The 19,378-nt window shown below is 43.5% G+C and overlaps 1 protein-coding gene across 1 annotated transcript; it reads right to left on the bottom strand.

The window, feature by feature from the left end:
- Nucleotides 1-1,450: 1,450 nt before the first annotated feature.
- SELENOO (selenoprotein O) lies at nt 1,451-17,708 on the bottom strand. The gene is made up of 9 exons (XM_049814490.1): nt 17,224-17,708; nt 15,465-15,668; nt 14,370-14,550; nt 10,484-10,614; nt 9,836-10,116; nt 9,332-9,482; nt 6,961-7,146; nt 5,727-5,883; nt 1,451-5,040 (listed from the first exon to the last, which is right to left on the bottom strand). Exons 1-9 carry the CDS (start codon nt 17,706-17,708, stop codon nt 4,846-4,848), a joined length of 1,971 nt encoding a protein of 656 aa, XP_049670447.1. The 3' UTR covers nt 1,451-4,845.
- Between the last annotated feature and the right edge of the window lie 1,670 nt (nt 17,709-19,378).

Genomic DNA, 19,378 nt, shown 5'->3' with positions numbered 1-19,378 from the left:
GCACTAAGCCAGTCACAGAGTAACACAGGTTGGCAAGGATCTCTGGGAGTCATCTAGTCCAATCCCTGCTTAACGCAGGTCCAACTGGACAAGGCCCTGAGCAGCCTGCTCTAGCTACATTTTGAGGATCACCAAGGATTGAGATGCTACCACCTCTGAGCAACTTGTTTCAAAGTTTAGCTGCCCTTATGGTGGAAAAAAATATCCTATCTACTCAGTTTCCCATGTTCCAACTCTGTTCATTGCCTCTCATCCTATTACTGTGCTCCCTTGAGAAGAGTCTCCCTCTGCCTTCTCTCCACTCTCCCAGTAGCTGCTGTAGACAGCAAGGCATTTCTCCTTAGCCTTCTCCTCAGGCTGAAGAAACCCAGTTCTCTCTGCCTCTCCTATGCAACACCACACATAGTCTGTGCTACTCTGACCAGAACCAGTTTTTTACTACATCACCACCAGGGCTCAGAACAAGTACACACCGTCGCTCCTCTGGCTGCCAGTACAAGTATCTCTCCCCTTCAAACCCACATTTCTCCTTTCTCTGCCCCCTCCCCACCACCACCACCAAGGAAAAGGCATAAGCTTTACTCAAGGAAGCCATAAACACCACAAGTAATCAGTTAAAACAGCTGATGTAACATTAATGAGGTTTTGGTTTAAAGCCAAGTGTGGGACTACATAAACCCCTTGGCTCTGCCAGTAACTAGCTGTGGAGTAAGTGGAGAGTGATCCTCACCAATGAATTCCTTCCTGAGCCTGTGAGCCCCCACAGCTCGCAGGGAAGTCCCCTGTACTCACAGGCTGCAGAGGTAGGAGGCGGCCCTAAACACTGCAGAGCCAATTTACAGATGGCTAGATCCTGATACACTATTTCCTCATCTGCAACAGGGACACATGCCAGGGCATCCACCTCATCTCATCCAACATGCTCTATACTAGATGTTTTCCCACTCTGAAGAGTCCCGTTCTCTACATCACTGAGATCTCTGGAAAAAAAAAAATCTGCACAAACTACTCAATCCAGTTTAAGTAAACGTAACCAAAATGCATCTTCGCTTTCTACCCAAAGGCCTATTTCTGTGAGCAGAGTTTAAAATCACATCCTGTATCTGTTGACATCAGGTGGTGGGTTTTATTCTTCCTTACATCACTGGAATTAAAAGAGGTGTTAGCATAGGTCTTACAGCCAAGTAACTAAGAGGGAGGTTTCTCTTTGAAAAAGGTGAGGGTCCTTACCTTGCTCCAAGCATACTACCAGAATTGCTGGCAAGGCAGGAGGCCGCACCTGTGTTAATTCACTCCTCAGAAAACACTGCAAAAAATACAAAGTAAGGTTTCTGTGATACAACCTGGCTATCTGATTTTAACACAGAGCAAATCCTGCTAAAGAAATGAAGTCTGCGAACAGTATGGTTAACAGCAAAACTCTTTCAGGAAACAGGCATGAACAAGAATATTAAAATTGCATTTTTAATTTTTTTAATAAAAGAATCAAAGAAAGACATAGCACTTGTTTGGGAAAAACAACAACGAACAAACACACCCCCCCCCCCCCTAACCCCCCAAACCCCAACCCATAAAACATTCCAAAGTGAGAGCTGACAATAAAACATTCAGTAATTGTAGAGATTTACAAGCTCATGAAGTAGTTACGGTGAAGTCTTATAAAGTCATGAGAGGAGTCCCACTACTATGTGAGACTACCTGGAGACATGTCTCCAAGAGCTTCCTATTTCAGTTTTGTAATCTGGGTACCACTTGCTTTTATGCAAGAGTAGTTCAGGCTGTATAGCCACAGACTAAGTCTAATCAGGGTGTTTCCACAGAAAGCTGTTGATGTGAAGAGTCACCAATTCATTTTGAGCACAAGTTCATGGCTTTTAAACAAGCAGAATATTTGACCAATAAGAAACATTATTTTCAGGATTACCTACTGCAAATACAAGCTGTAAAAAAAAAATCAAGCAGCAATTTATGATTCAAGTATTTAGGCTCCCAAATGTTACAAGGTGTATTCCCTTTTCTCTGAAGAACTGAGCTAAGAGATAAAGTTTTTACCTGGACAAAATTTGGTCTAACTGTCCTGAACAACCTCCTGCTTCCACACTGCTCCAGGAACAAGAACAGAAAAAATTCACTATCATCAGAGCTGGAACTACTGCCCACCTTTTGAAATGAGAGTGCTGAAGAGCACAAGCATTCCACTTGGCTTCTGACCATCACACTTCTTCAAATACAAAGCATCGATATTATTGCATGCACTGAGAAACTGAGCAGTTGAATGTCAGCGCAGTTAGACTATGTGAATACCCTCTTTAGTATTTCTTCTATCGGTGGGTGAATGTACTGCATCTATTACAAATATAACTTTACTGAGTGGCACTTCAAAGCAGCCACACCAAGGGTCTGCATTCATCATTTCAAGCTTTCTAGACCTCTTGCACTTGATCTGTATGTAAGCAAATAATGTATTTAGCAGGAACCACCAGCACATTTTCATTCCTCACTGTTACATTCAATTTCCCTTTTTAAGGACAAAACTGCTAGCAAATTATTTCAAAGTATCTCTCTCTCCATGATTTCGGCATTATAGGTGCAAAATAATTTGTATCTTTATATGCAAAATAATGTGGTAGTTAATTCGAGTTCTCCTATGTTCAAACACATGGTTATAATACCATTCTCCTCCTTCATACCATTATTAACAGAGATCTACTCAACCCCCCCAAATTAATATCAGAATGCCATTAAAATACTTGATCCCTTAGGTATGGTGCAAAATCATTACTTTTTAGACCATTCTGTTGTGCCAAAAGCTTGGGCAGGGCTCCTCCAAAACACTATTCCCCTCTGCCTCCCAAAAGGAAAGATATAAATTGAGAAACAAAATCAGCACCAAGTTATGTTGATCAGCTTGGAGCAATTTCCCCCCCATTACTCCCTTCTGGACCAGACACACCATAAGAGACCACTGGTTCTGCAAATTTGTCAGGGGTATGTTTGAAGCGTCTTTCAGACCACCAGGACACGTCCCTTCCCTGGTGCAGTCCTTTTTACCCAGCATTGACTTTCTGTTGAAGTTTCCATTAAATGGTTTGGTTCCAGTACCCCCAAGTTCAGAGGAAGGGTAATCCCTGATGAAAGTCTTGAACTCCTACAAGAACGGCTTATTTCTAGAAGACAACCAGCTGTACCAGCTGGCGTTACTTGTTGTCCACTTCTTCAAGGTACTTCCTCTTTCAACGACACCATTCTTCCATGGACTAGGTAAATACACCTTCAAGGTTGTCCTTTTCTGTAAGGACTCCAAAACAACACAGAAAGTGCCACGTTTGTCAGATATTCTAGTTTGTCACAAATCATTATTTGGCATCAGTTTCTCCAGGTCAAAGGCAAGACAGAATGAATGTTTACATTCAAAGCATCACCTATTTACTGTGGCAGCAAGGAAGACAAATTGATTATTAGTACAGATTTATAAGCAGTAGCCCAACTGTTCTGGTTTTTGATAGCTTGTATTTTGAGGAAGACTTAAAAGAGCACAATTCAACCTGAGCTAATACCAAGCTCACACAGGAGTGGAGGAAGAATTTACTAGAGTACACTTAAACTCACAGTGTAAGACGATGGTCTCTTTGGAAAAGAGAAACCTCTGCGTTAAACCAAACTTTTACGAAGATTTCAGGCATCTGAACCAGTACTAGGGTCCTTTAGAAAGCAGTTCAGAAAGCTAAGTAATAACTATGGAACAACTTTTTTTTTGCTGATGTGGCAATAATGGCAACCAACTTTCCCCTGAAACCTCAACTGAAACACTATCAATAGTGCAAGTCAGCTCCCATCCTCCTCCCGTATCCTCTATTATCTTTTACACAAGCTCAAATAGCATGTTCCTGAACAACAACTTTCAGCATACAGATTCTCAAAGACCGTGGAAGCAAACTAAATGGTTCAAGACCAGAGTGGGAATGGAAGAATCCCACTGACCAGCATGAACAAACAGGTACCCCACCTGCATGCTTCTTGTACAAGGACACTCTGCTAATAGCACACAAATAAATAGACAATGAACCTGGACTTGAGTACTGGGGTAGTTTAAGGTTCACACCAATTGGCTTACAGACCACCCATGATTTTAGTAAATATTTACATGTGTTGTATGCAAACATACTGAACCTGAATAAACTTTACCACCAAGATTTTCAAGTGCAAATGTATATAGTCTCCCTTAATTCTGCTCTTAATTTAAAAAAAAAAAATCAAATGCTTGCCCCAAACCCTAGCCTGCACAAATTCTCTGAAAATAGATAATGATTAAATATCAATCTGAAGGTTCACAAGAAATGAACTACTTAATTAAATGAAACATAGCTTCAAACAAGCAACACTGAATCTGTTGCTCCATTAAAGAGGACTAAAAGTCCCTGCATAAAGAAAGCAGTAAATAAATGTTAGAAGTACTATTAGTTAAGACATCAGACAAAAACAGATCAGATTCCCGACTTGCTATTTTTGTCTTCACATAATAACAACTCCATTTGGATGTTCAAAATTCAGCCTGCCTCAACATAAAATATTGCTTTCTACTTGCAGTGCAGTATAAATAAAGACAAGACTTTCAGTCTCAAAACATTTAAATTACTGATGTATATGGACTGTCAACTGTCACGGGTTTGTTCCAATGATCCATGATTGCTTCAAATTAAGCACAGCTGAAGACTGTTACAGTTGCATCCAAATGTAGGGTTGTTTCAATAACTTAATAGCACTTCAATGTTTGCCTTGCTGAATTCTTCGCTGCTGAAGGAGGATCAGAGTCTTCAGTTCACAGCAAAAAACAAAACAAGGCAGTTATGAAGATCATGTAACGCAGAGCTCTGAAGCCCACAGTGGAGGTTTACTGCAATATGGTAGTCTGCTTCTGGTCTCCTGAGCACAAGCAGCTGCTGTAGCAGTTGCTCCCTCTTCTTCTGCATCTTCTTTTACCTCCCTGAGACCTTCTGCTTCTTGGAATGGATTCTCCAAGAGTTTCAGTACATTTCTTACCTAGAAAGAAAACAGCATAGTCATGAGAATTTAGAAAGTAAAGGCAAAATGATGTAGAGAAGAACCTCACACCAAATAATGATCAAGTATATTGTATTTAATACACAAACTGCAGAGAAACCAAGTATTAAAGATATGAACAATATGCATATCAAATAAGCTGAAAACTGTAAAATCATAACTGGCTGAGTTTGTATCTGTATGGAACTCAAGCTCAAATAACTTGAAGTGCAAGTATAAAATACAAGTTCTTATGCCATTTCTCAAAATAAATTAATTTTCCCATATTCTGCATGTAAAAATCTACATCCTGAACTCCACAGGTAAGAGCTGTTAAGTTTTAAAAGAAAACACTTAGCACAGCAAGGAACAAGTATGAATTAATCCCCAACTGCCTCCCAAGGTGAACACCATTCTGAAGACAGTAAAACCAGGGCTAAGTGTCTTGTCCTGGGATCAGCCTACAAAAGCTGGTGAAGTTCAGATTCAGGTTTTCTATTCCTTTCTTTGTTCTGCAGTCATTAAAATAACAGCTCCCTCAAAAACGATAGACCTTCTGTGTAAATTCCCAGTCCCCTTACTGCCTGAGATGCCAGAGTGAATCTCTCCTAGCATAATGTCAGTTATCCACAGCACCACTACACATCCACGCGAACCTAGAGAGATATTAAGTAGTAATAGCATACCTCTGAGAAATCCCCATTTTCAGCTGCTTCTATGGCATTCTGGGCAATATAATTTCTCAAGATATATTTTGGATTGTTTGAATTCATAACCTTCACATGGTCAGTGTTCCAGGCATCAGCATCACTAACACTTTCTATTTCTTTTTGTAAACGGACTCTGAAATTAAGCAAGTGAAAACAACTGGATTGGATCAAGAATCGCATGTAAGAGCTGACACGTCTCCTTGCCTTGAGATCCTTAGTTCACAGTTCTTAATAAATACCACATCACCTATAATCCTCTCAGTTTATAAAATACAGCGCAACAAAATACAAAACACCACTTCATTTAAAAGCAGCATTACAGACCGTCAGCACGTCCTGACAAGGCTCAAGGAAGTGGCACACCTTGCATATTCTCGGAGAAGTCAGATTGAGACACCGGTGCACGGCCTGTCCTGCATTGCTCTGCAAAACCCATCACATTCAGATCTTGTCTTTTAAGTATTTCTACACTTGTTTATTGGCTAAAGTGTTTGATGGTCTGAGAAAAGTAAAGGGATACAATATAACTGAGGCAGTTTGATCTACCTTTTAGCAGAAACACCTCCTAAAACTCTCAGCCCCGCTGGAGAACAAGATCACAGGCAGCCATGTGAGGAAAGGAGTCCTCTCTAATCCACATAGCAGAAACAACTAATGCTCTGCTAAGGGGTTTTCTTTATAAAAAAAAATAAATCTCCTGCTAACACTAAGTTTTTAGGTTTTTAATTTATGCCTATTAGAATAGCCTGGACATCTTTTTCCTGGCTGTGATTTCTTTTACAGTTAGTCTTTGATTAAGAATACTTCTACTTGCTTTCTGTATTAATACATAGATTTTTCTTTCAGAAAAAAAATTTAAAAGGATAAAATAGTAGTTACTGAGCACTTAAAAGCTCACAGCTGAAATTAGTCTCTGCTAGAATCCACATCAACATTCTTGAAGCACTTTTAATACTAGATTTGATGCTAGGTGATTTCTATACCCCCATGCCTCCCCCAAATCTAGTAAACAAAATACAAAGATGCCCTTGAACTTTCACAGCAACAGAGATGCTGATCTTGGCAGTAGTTAATATTCTGAGTTGCATGCCCCACACGTCCCTCCCAGTCTATATACTTTGAGACAGGGTTTTTTTTGTGAGACAGGCCAATTGTTCTCAAATAAAATGCAGAAATAAAATACACAGCTATGACTACTGAGAAACCTTACCTGTATTTCTCCAGCCATTCTTTCCAGTGTCTCTTATTTCTGCTGAGTAAATCAGCTGCTGTTAACTGTTGCAGTTTAGAGAATTGTTCAATGCGTTCTAATTCTTTATTTATATTAGCTTTTGTTCCAATTAATGCAAACAGCTGAGGATTAGACTGAGCCAACATTAGCATCATTGACAGTTGTCTGGGAACAAAAGGAACAAACACATTAAAGTTGAGCTGCCTGTCAAGAACCATCTTTTTGCAACCATAAAGTAGATATGAAAACATTCACAATAACCTATGATTTCACTAGAGAGGTTAAATAACAGTAATTCATAATTAACAGAACAATTTTTTATTATAAGTTATGCTAATTTACTGTTCCTTCCCCCTTATTCAGTGCATTTATTCACATTCCTGTGGTACATACAGTGCAGACAGTAGATTTTCAGAATTAACAGTTGGGTTTAGATGTACAATTCTCAAAATACCCTGAGAACTTTGAAAGGAATTTGAAATAAGGAGTTTGATCTTACTTACGTATCAAGATAATACAGAATCCATAGTTTGGTGGGGTTTTTTTAGTTTCTTTTCCTAACTTTAATACTGTAACAGCATGCAGAATAAGGATCTAACACCTACTAATCTTACCAGTACTAATAAAAACCTGAATGATATGGGGAAAGATACCTCACTCAGGTCACATGAGACAACAGTTTGCTTATTTCAATTTTTTTAGTTAGCCAGTCTGAATCAAAGAACAAGAACTGCTTTGCTCTAATAAATACCTAGCAGTATCCCAGCTGTTTTGCTGTGAATTTGACTAGGGTTGTATCTTTTTACATTTGACTGTGTTAGCTGGTGTTGTACAGTAGCTTCACCTTATTTTTCAATACTGTGTTAGCTAACTTTTGTTTTTCCTGGATTAATAACTGCAGTACAGCTTAAAGTAAAATTAAAAAAACCCAAGAGTGTAAGTTGCAGTTTATCAAAATAAACTAAGTATTTTCATTTCCTTCTATGAATGCATTTATGAACAAAGGAGAAAAGAAACATTATTCCCTGTCCTCAAAACAGACAACTCATTATATCAATTTTCCTACTTTTCGTAAGCAGAGATAACCTAGGTGCTTTGATTTATGAGTTTATATAAAGTACTATCCAAATACGATTCATGCATCTGACATGCCCAGCTCTATAATATCCAAGTGCTGTGATAAAAAAAATCAGTTATGCACTTACTTTAACACAGTACTATTCCCCTCCAAAGCTTTATATCCATATCATGATTTATAGCTATTTTTCACATTCCTCCAAGCCTGAATGTAGTGTTTAAAAAAAATTCTCATCTCTATCACACGAGTTATCTTCATATTGCATGATATCTGCCTACAATTTCAAAGTAGCTGAAATCTCAAACAATTAAGTAAACACTGTCCACCACCTTAATTTCTTTGCCTTTCGTTTTAGCGTACCATCACAAAAACTTAAATAACTGGTAATATCTCCAAAATGATAAAAGGCTACAGCCAACCATCTTGGCATAACACCAAACTTGTATGAACAAGTTTCACACCAGATCGTTTTCTTAACTTCCTACCTTCTGCAAATTATGAACTGTGATATCAACACACAGAAAAAGCTGAAGAATTTGGTAGGTTAGTTATTTTCACGGAACACTTATTAAACTGAGAGAGAGGGGAAAAAATGTATCCAAAATACCCCCACTTAAATTTTTTTCCCCCATCTGGGAAAATGCTAGGAAAAAAGTGACAAATTAATGGATCACACTCATTCCGTTTTCCACCACTCCAAAAAGCAAAAAACTGCTGCAGTCACTGTTATAAGCAGCAGTTGAACAAAACTTACTATTTTTCCACATCCAGAGTAGCTGGACTGCAGAACATGGCCCATCAAATGGGACATGGACAGGAGCACACAGTTTTCAGAGCCTGAGGTGTCCATTTAGGTTATACTTAGCCCAGAACATTGGTGGCTGAAAGTCATTATTTGCAGACAGTACATTGGCAGAACACAGTAGCATTACTGTTCAAATCCATTTCTTCTATAAAATATTTCTGTATCACTTCACTATCTGGCACTCTCACAGCCTTAGTCAGCAGAGACAGTGGAGAGAAAAAAAAAAGATCCAAACAAAAGCTCAGACAGCTTTAGCCCAAGAGCCAACTGCTGCAAGTCGCTGCTGAGCATTCGCCAGTCACAAAATACACAAGAAATTGCACTGCTGTAGATCATGATGCATCTACTTAACGGTGAGATTTCCAAATTTAAAATTAGTCAAATATTACACAGCATGCAAAGTTCCTTATGGTTATAGTGAAACTAAAAGCACAGGCCAAAAGCATTTAAGTAAAGAAGAGTATTACCTTGGATCCATCTGTGGTTTGAAAGCAACTTTCAGTTCTTCCACAGAAGCACACTGACTTGTAAGCTCGTCTAAGAAATCCTCCAATATTGATGGATCGGAGTCTACTGAGAATGAACTCAGTGAGTAGAAAATATTTGTGAAGTCTCCACCTGAAAAAGTGAATTCTATGAGTAATGCAACCAATAAATCAGCAGGAAAACAAGTCCCATACCTCCTTCCTAACTCCCCCCTGCAGCAGTATACAGGTCACCGCTCTAAAGAGGCAAATAAACTGCTCCCTCAGCGAGGGTGCCGATGTGAGATAGGGGAGCCCTGTATAAGGCAACAACTGCCCCACAGTTCACAAGAAAATAATTATTTTTCAGTCTTTTGTTCTTCTCTCAGATGACAATGTAGTTATGCAAGGCTGCTTTCTTGTAAGGTCAGGATATAAACTACATTTTGGGTTGATTATAGATACTGATGGGCTATTAAATAATAACCTTTTGTGGTCTTCACCAACCTGTGAGATGCATAGTTTCGAGGAGTTCAGACACAAGCTTACTATCTTCTTCTAATTCCAGCTGGATTAGGCCTAGTTTCTTCCTCATCTTCTGCAAATAATGTTTCTCAAATTCTGCATCATATTCCTCTTCTAGGATGAGTTCACTTATTTCCAAAGGCAGCTCTGGAACTAGAGCTTCAGCAAGCTTCCCCAGGTTCCACTTGCAAATCTCTGGCTGCTTGTTATAAGCATAGCGCCCTGTATTATCAGAACCATTGCAAATGTGCTCAGGGTCATATCTACAAATGAAGAAATAGTTAGCATTCTTCCAGTTATCTGGACACCAGTACTGTGAGAAGTATTGTTTTTTCCTATTTAAGTCTCCTCTAGGAAACTAAAAAATTCAAAAGGGAACACTCCTTCTGGATTCTTTTCCCAAAGTTACCTCATTACATATTTTCCTGCCCTCTCAAACACTGAGAAACCCTGAAGGCTACAAGAACAGTCTAACAGTTAGAGATGTTGTGAATACAGTTAAATCTACTTTGCCATAAAGAGAGTTCATAAATCTACCTTAGAGTTAAAATATTAAAACAATTGTGAACATCAGGATTATTCTCCATAGCAAATACATACACACATTTCAAATAATGATGCCACACTGACCTGTCCATAAATCCAAAAGGGCCATAGTCAATGGTTAATCCAACTATGCTCATATTATCTGTATTCAGCACGCCATGACAAAACCCAACACACTGCCATTCAGCAACCAATCTCGCTGTCCGTTTTGTTATCTAAAAGAGAAATATTTTTTTCTTTCTTTTTCAACATAATGTATTTCCAATACATTAATGTATTTCCAAGCATTTCCTAGTCTGAACTGATGTTTCTACAGCTCTGATGGAAGCAGATTCTGGCAGTATGCCATACACACAAATATCTTGAAGGACAGCTTGCCTCTCTCTTCCTGTTAGTAACTGCCCTGTTTGCCTCCTCCTCCTTCCTTCCGTACTTGACTTGCAAGTCAACTGGACAGCTTTAAAACGTACTGGAGGGAGGCAGAGGGCTGAAATAAGGTAAACTGTTTGACACCAGACTTGCGTGCTATTCTAGTTATTATACAAATATATGCTTTTGTTTACTACTAGTTTTAAAGACCCTTTAACTACAGGCAGGAGAAAACATAAGCGAAGTCTAAGGAATAAAATTAACTATATGCAACAAAGCCCAATGTAAAGTTAATCTTTTGGTTTTATGGATATATAGGAGTGATTTACAGGAAGGTAAGTGGTTTACACAAAAAAATTATTCCCTGCTAACAAGGTTTAGCACTGACAAGCACTTCCCTCAGTTTGCTGAAAGTGGAAAAAAGCTACAAGGTTAAGTAAAAATCTTCCAAGAATGACAATTTTATTTAAATGCTTAATTTAAATTCTTCATTCTTCAAGAATTCTTAATTCTTCACTGAATGCATGCTTCACCAGAGTTTTTCCATTACTTAACTGAGAGTTATTGTTATAGAATCCTTGACTGCAATCACTGCATGTGCCCCATTCTTCAAATAAATACTGTAATATTTTAAGATAGTTCTAGTTATTTAATTAAATTAGCCCACCTGTCAATTACCACTAGATATGCCCTATGGAATCTAAAATTCAGGAAGCTAACCTGGCTTTTAAATAAGCCTAGGTATTTCTAAATACTTTACTGAATTGCTGCAAGTAAAAAATTTATGTAGCCATTAGCTAAAACTTTTAAACCAAACTACTTTCATAGCTAAAATCACTCATCTTCCCAATGTACAGAAATTTAAAGCAACTATTCTCTCCAGGCAGCAGTGCAAGTGTATTTTATTAAGGTTTAAAACCCAATCTAGTTAATAGAGGAAATGTTAGTTTTATGCCTCTGTCTTCAAACCCAGAATTTTTCCATTTTCCATTTTTTAAAAATGTGCAGTCAGGTAAGGACAAAAAATTAGAAAAATCTTGCCCTGGGATAATCTGACAGGTAGTAAAACCCACAAATGATGCTTGGAACAGAAGCTTCCGGTTCACCTTGAGATCCCATGTTTCTACTTTTTTTTTTTCCTACTCTTTACAGTATTCTCATATTAGGTACTTTACCCATTTCCCCCCCACTTCACGGGGCTGTCAGCAGTCAGGTACACGTGTCCAACACTGATTACTGGCATGTCATAAACCAGTAAGGGAGACACACCCTGTACAATGCCTCTGTGCCAGGAAGATGGTAAAACTTAAAAATAAAAAAAAATCCTGGCCACCAGAGTTAGGATGAAAGTACTCCAGAAGTAAGACAATTCATGACTGCTGGATGTCTTTGTATGAATGCATCACGCATTGCCAGTGTTCTGGTAAAAAAGAAATCCTGCTAATGAGGAACACCTGAAAGCAATTAAAGCTTGGGCGCCACTCAAAGATGGGTACATTGATTAGAAAGAGACAGCTTTGCACTCACTTTGACCTTTATTCTTTTTGATCACATTTTTCTACTGCTATCCATACTAGAAAACAAGTATGGTGTATATATAAATAACAGCACCATCTCAAGGACATGCTCATTTAAATAACACCTAAAAATTATTTGAGCAGTACAGATAATGGTGTTTGCTTTCTAGACAGTGCTGTCAAATGCAATCACTTGTATTGTTTCTTCCACAGTGCAAAAAGAAAGATAAAGCACGTTAAGAGTTGAGCTGACAGCACTTCCCTACTATTAAAAAAGATGGGACGTTTGTCAAATTAGGTAGGGGACTGGGGTGCTTTTCAGGTGGAGAAAGATATGGGAAGTCTGCACTAAAGAGGAGACAAAACTTGGAAGAGGCAATGCTGGCACAGGCACGGAGCGCAGACAGGCACAGGCAGGAGGAGTACAACAAACAAACAAAAAAAATGGCAACAGGGGCAATAAGGAAAGGATGCAAGTACTGGGGGGGAGGGAAGCCAGCAGTAACTGGGCCAGGAAAAGCAGCCAAAAGCAGGAGGTAGGACTGGGCGCACACACACACGTCCACAAAAATCCCCAAGTCCCATGACTTTTCTGCCATCAGAAAGTAAAACATGCCATCAACTACAGAGCTGGACATGCACACAGCGGGTGACAAGCCACAGTTCTCATCAACTCCAATCCTTCAAATGCAAAAGGCCTGTCCAGAGAAGTCAAACTCTTCAGCACCCAGTGGTGGACCAAGCCACAGCTTGCTTTTGAAGAACTAATGCAAGTATGCACAGGTTGTGTTACAGTAAGAGAACAGACAACAACGACAAAAAACCAAAAACCAACCAACCAAAAAAAACACCAACCAAACCCCAAACCCAAAACCCCCACAAATTCAAACCCCACAAAATCCGGAGAATGTCAGACTTTAGGCCTGCCTTTTGACCTCTTATTGGTCTGTTATGAACATGCGTCATGTTGCAGCCATTCCCTCAGTCCCTACCAGATCAGTTCAGATTTCAAAGCACCACAACTTCTTTTACGTAGACTAGTTAACTGTATTAGACTGTGGTATTTTTTAATTATTCTGTTTACTGGCTAGTTATAACTTCTTACTTGGGTTGTGACATTATTTGAACTTCAGATGATCCAAACAAGATCATCTTTATCATCAGCTTAATATAGCTCTCCAGTACTTTCAAATTGGAACCCTTCTGCAAGGGTAGCATTACTATCTACTAATCACTAAAACACAGAGAAGCACCTTATTCCCTTACCTCAAATTCTTTCTTTGCTCACTGAGACAAAGGAATATAGTAATAGAAATTCAATGTCAAGAATAGCAATACGACATCAAAAGTGAGGCAAAAGGTATATTCAGGAGATAAAGTGCAGATTACCAATTAATTTAGCTATGTTTTACTTCAAAGACAAATATAGTAATTCTACATTTACTGATGTTATAGTTCTGATTTTTATTATGGATCTCCAGTAATTGTTAAGGTCTAAATTTATACAGTAATTGAAAATGGGTCTCTCGGAAGTCACCCAGCCTCTCCTCTGGGCCACTGCAAAATGACCCAATACTATGCCACATCTAAGACATATTTATCTCACCTGATCTTACCGTTCCCAAAGTTGGAGGTTTTGCAACTTCCTCAGGCAAGCCCTTCCAGGGCTTGACTGCCTTTAAACATTTCAAATCTAAAGCCTGAAGTTAAAAGTGATTTGCAGTCAACATTCCTGTTTGTAATTTGGAAAATGAGAGACAGAAAGCGACTTAACGTTCTCAGCATAATGCAAGACGATGCCTTGCAAGTGGTTCTAAGTACCATCAACTCATCATCTGACAGTCAGGGCCAGAATTCCCCCTTGTAGTGCAAGACACTCTCAGCAAACGGAGACAAGTCCTGGGAAGCTCTCCCAGAGCAGAAAAATCATGATTTGTTATTAAGAAGGTTAAACTGCTTTCATTGATTTGATCAATATCAACATTACTTTCATTGATAAGCAGTTCTATCAGGAGCACTTTCTTCAAAGAATGTTCCTGAAGATGACTGCTATGGATTGATGAAGAGAACCTGATCTTTCTTACCTCTTTGAAGAAAGCAGCATTCCTCTGAATACTGTTGTCTGAATAAGCCTCCTGGATTTCTGGATAGAAAGTGCTGATCACATAATCAAGCATCTGTATTCGAATATCATTTCGGTTAACACTGGGACCCTTGCGTCCTGTATATTCATCAGTAGGTTTAAAAATTTCGAAAGAACCAAACCTGTTTTAAAACAATGCAAACATGTTTTAGTATTATCTGATACTATTAACTTCATTTGATATTACATGTAGTAAAAACATTAACTGTTGTTGCAATAACACCGCATCATCTTTAACACCAATCTCTCAACTGACTGAGAGAAAAGACCCACAAGACTCCTACACTGAACCTAGCAAGGCTCAGTGACTCAACGCAAGGAAGCGCATACATCCACGTGTAACTACACTGACAGATCAAGACCCCAGCCAGTACTGAAGACCAGCTTGTTAAAGCTTCTTACAACCACTTCTATAGAAAAATTCTAGTCCTCAGTAAACATACAGGAACAGGACTTATTTAAAATACTAGACTGTACATCAAGCATATAAGATTTTTCCACATGTAAATATATACATGCACACAGGCATGCACATATATATACACATCCATGCACATATTCTTTATGCCTCACCTTCCTCTAATATTCTGTCACCCTACAAGAAGCCATGCAACTTCCTGCAACCCCTAACGTTTTGTGTCAGAGCAGGAACCTCATACACTTCTCAGGCAGGGAAAGTATACCCAAGTGTACTACATCAGCACTACTCTGGAATTAAGGGTAGAGCTATAATCCACCACTACTGCCAATATGAAAAAAAGCATGTATTCTGTGCAGGCATAAACATGAAAAATCTCTTCTGAGGTCTGCAGAACTGAGTTCTTCTTTCTACCAGGTTAGCATCCTTAGTGTTTATCTGTCTGTGCGTGAAAACACCAGCTCATCCCACCTGCTGGACAAGAAGAGCAGCTTCCTACAGTCCAACAAAAGAGTTCCAAGCCTCCAGAACAAGAAACATGCAAATGGTGCCGTTAGGAAAATACACTTAAAATTGTGTTTTAAAAGAGTAAAAAAACCCAACAAAATAGGCTTCTACCTTATAAACGTAGAAGCTATTCTCAGAACAACTGTACACCTTTCACTTTTTGGATTCCCATCATAAAATACGTCACGGATGACTTTCGAGTCGGATGTTACACAGGTTCCAGCCCTCGTTGTTGGTATTCCTAGGTGAAACATAGCTTCGCTGCACAGGAACTCCCGTATGCTTGACCGCAGGACTTTCCGACCATCAGCTTGTCTGCAACAAGAAGACACGGACAGTTTTCAGGCTATAAAGGCAGGACTCCTGTCTCCCCCATGGCAATGGAGAAACAAAAGCCTAGAAGTGACATGCTCTGTCCACAGTTGCACAACAAAGTACTGGGAGATCTGAGAACAAAAGTTGGACCTTCCAACTTCTGTTAAAGTTCAATCAGACGGACACAACACACTTGCAATGAAGACCACACATAGCAGAAGAAAATAAACCTTCCACTTACACATATCCCTTCTAATCATTAACTCTGTTGTTTTTACTGACGCAATAGAGTCTTTCAAAAAAATTAAAAAATTTAGGGCAAGTTTAGCTATTTTATTACATAATAAGTCACTGGTTTCCTGTTAATAAAATGGCTATGGTTATGCCTCTTGAAAAATAGTATTATTTTGGAACTTTCTGGGTAAATAATCTACAAATGGGGTGCTAAATATGGGCACGAATGGCAGTTGCATTAAAAAAACCCTGAACAGACAGCAAATAGCAAACTAGCTCATTTAATAGATATCAAGTAAACAGAACAGGCGCGGGTGGTTCTCAAACCACACTCCCAGCACTTCAGAAGCCACTGGCAAGCAGGATTGCTGCCCAGTGCAGACCTGCAACGCTACCACCGTATCTGGGATTTTCACTGTGATTTCCTTAACCTTCACAGACCTGAAGGCAGCCTTCGGAGCACCACACGTATGAAACTAAGGTTTTAGCCAGCCTGCACGCAGCTGGAACAGAAAATACAGGAAATGCAAGTGGGGAAAACGACCTGGAAGATGTAAAGCAGCACAGGCTAAACTGACTAGTGAAGATACCCATTCCTTGCAGGGGTTTGGTCAGTATGCCATTCTGGGGGCTCTTCCACCATTCCCTCCCACTGCCGGGAAGGATGGAGGAAAGGCACTGCTGGCAGCAGGCAGAGGGACCAGGAGCACAAACAGAGCAAACACCCGCATTTCAGATACCATCTGCGCGGGCCAGAGGACAACACGGCAGCAAGCAGCCAGGTGGCCATGACACACTGCCGTCCCCTCTTTCCTCACGGTCTGCATCCCCCTAAAGGGGGAAAAACCCGAGAGGAGGCTAACCAGGGACAGGAGTAACGGTCTGCATCCCCCTAAAGGGGGAAAAAACCTCAGGGGAGGCTAACCGGGGACAGGAGTAACACAGTGCCTGAAGGAGATGCAGTTAGTCTTATTTTCCAGAGGAAAACTCTGCCACCTTCCGCTCCGGCATTTAAGCATTACACCTGCTGCAGGGGAGACGGAAAAAACCACCCCAACCGCGAGGGCTTCAGACGCGACCTCTGCCTCGGGGGACGGTCCTCAGCACAAAACCCGCTGGAAAAGCACCCCGCTAACGCCATCAGCAGGCAGGGAAGCCCGCGCCCGTCCCCGCTATCCCCCGCGCAGCCAGCCCGCAACAGGGGGCTCGGGGGGCTCGGCGCGGGGGCAGCGGGCTGCCGCTCCTCCAAAATGGAGCTCCGCCGGGCTGTTCCGCCACCGCCGGCCGCGGGCCGGGCCGGGCCGCCCCGCGGGGGCCTTACCGGGAGAAGGGGGTGAGGCCGGCGCCCTTGAGCTGGATCTCCCAACGCTCGCCCCGCGGGCCCAGCACCTCGCCCAGGTACATGGCGGCCCCGTCGCCCAGCTGCCCCGCGAAGCTGCCGAACTGGTGGCCGCAGTAGCAGTGCGCCGCCGGCTCCGAGCCCGCCAGCAGCCGGTTGCCGCTGAAGTAGAGCGCCGCCTCGGCCTCCGCCGCCTCACGATCGGCCGCGGGCGCCTCCAGCCCCAGCAGCGCCAGCGCCGGCAGCGACATGGCCACCAGCCGCGGGTTCTGCAGCGGGCTGGGCCGCACCCGGCAGAAGCAGGCGCCGGGCACGGCCCGCGGCCCGCCGTCCTCCGAGGCGTCCACCGGCAGCGAGCGCAGCGCCAGGTTGTCGAAGCGCAGCGCGCCCAGCCAGCCCCCGCCGCCTGCCCGCGCGCCGCCTTCAGGGCCGCCCGGCCGCGCCGGGAGAGCGGCGGGCTGCTGCATGGCGGCGCCCCGGCACCCGGTCCGGCCCGCGCCCACCGGCGCCAGCAGCCGAGGGAAGCGGCGGCCGCTGCGCAGCGCCGCGGCCATGCGCCTGCCTGCGGGGCGAGGGGCGGGGCGACGGCGCTGGGGAGGGGGGGGGGGGGGGCGGGGAGGTATAAAAGCTGGCCCCGCGGCGGGGGCGGCCCCTCAGCCCGCCCGGAGGCCGGAGGCGTCGTGAGGGACGGCCGGCTGGAGCCGCCAGCAGGTCGCGGAGGGGGCGGAGGGGCGGTGGTGGCGGCGGCGGTGGTGGTGGTGGTGTGTGGGGCTGCTGCTCTGGCGGTGCCCTGGCGTGGTGTCGGTCAGTCAGTCAGTCAGCGGCCGGTCCGTTTGCCTCGGGCGCCGGGGGCAGAGAGGGAGAGCGCCGGGGGCGGAGGCACGCGTGGGCTCGCCCGAGGCTGTCCCGGCTCGGCGCTGGCCGGCGTTAAGATGTCCTGGCTGACGAGGGGCGGGAAGTCAAAGGAGAAAGAGGAGCCGGAAAGCTCCTCGGGCCGGGAGGAGAGGGGTCTGCTGGTACAGGCCATGCTGGAGCACGGGGCAGACCCGTGGGACCACAAGGTCGTCGGGCAGGAGCCCTCCCTGAAAGCTGCGGAAAGGCGCTGGCAGAACTACGTGTCCGCCTTCCATCCCAAGGGGGAGAAGAAGTGCTCGGCCCTGCAGTGGCTGTTGTTCGACCTGGCCCGGGCCTTGCAGGCGGCGGTGGAGGAGAAGGAGCAGCGTATCGGGGACCTGCAAAACGATCTGCAGGTGGCTCGCAAGGAGGTCCTGGCCCTGCGGTGCGACAGCTCGCGGCTGAGCGAGCAGGCCGAGCAGCTGCCCAAGCTGAAGGAAGAGCTGAGGGCCGAGGCGGCTGAGAACGCCCGGCTGAGAAGGAAAGTGCAGTGCCTGGCTACCCTGCTGTCGCTGGGGAAGGGTTTGGATGGGAGGAAGGTGGCGGCTCTCAGTAAGGCAGACTGGGACCCAGAGGTGCGGGACGGGGACGGCTGGGGTTTGGAGGCGCGGGAAGAGTCGCCGGCGCAAGGAGCGGATGCGGCGGGTGCGGGGGAAGCAAAGCCGGCGGAGGGAGATGGGGGCCAGGAAGCAGGGGATACGTCCAGGAAAGAGAAGGTGTGGAGGAAGCGAAAGGAAGGATGGCCCGTGTGGGTAAACCGAATGTGGAGCTTGGAGCAGCGCACTCCCTTCACGCACGAGGAGGCGAAGCGGGTGGTGACCGCCATCGGGCTGCCGTGGCCCAAAGTAGGGGCGGTTATCAGAGCCCTGCCTGCCGATGAGGTGTCGGGGGGGGAGATCTTGCGGCTGGTGATCAGAAATTTGGGAGAGTACGAGCCTCTCAAGGATAACACGGAGGGGGCGCCCTGGAGAGACGTCCAGGAGGCGTCAGCCTACGTGTGCGGGAACGTCTTACTCCGGGTGTTAAAGCAAAGGGAGGAACCGGTGACCCCCGACTTTGACATCTTTGGGGTGAACGTGGAGCAGGGGGACGTGGGGGTGCTGGCCTGCCGTGCTCCCAAGCTGCACAAGGGATTTTTCATCAGCCTGGGGTCTACTTTAATTGGCCGCCCCCTCAGTGAGTGCATGGCTACCTTGGAGAACATGGGGACCCTGATGGGAGCTGAGGGGAAAGGGATGGCGAA

Source organism: Accipiter gentilis, chromosome 11, assembly GCF_929443795.1.
Source record: "Accipiter gentilis chromosome 11, bAccGen1.1, whole genome shotgun sequence".
Classification (NCBI taxonomy): Eukaryota; Metazoa; Chordata; class Aves; order Accipitriformes; family Accipitridae; genus Astur; species Astur gentilis.
This window is presented reverse-complemented; position numbering and strand designations above follow the sequence as displayed.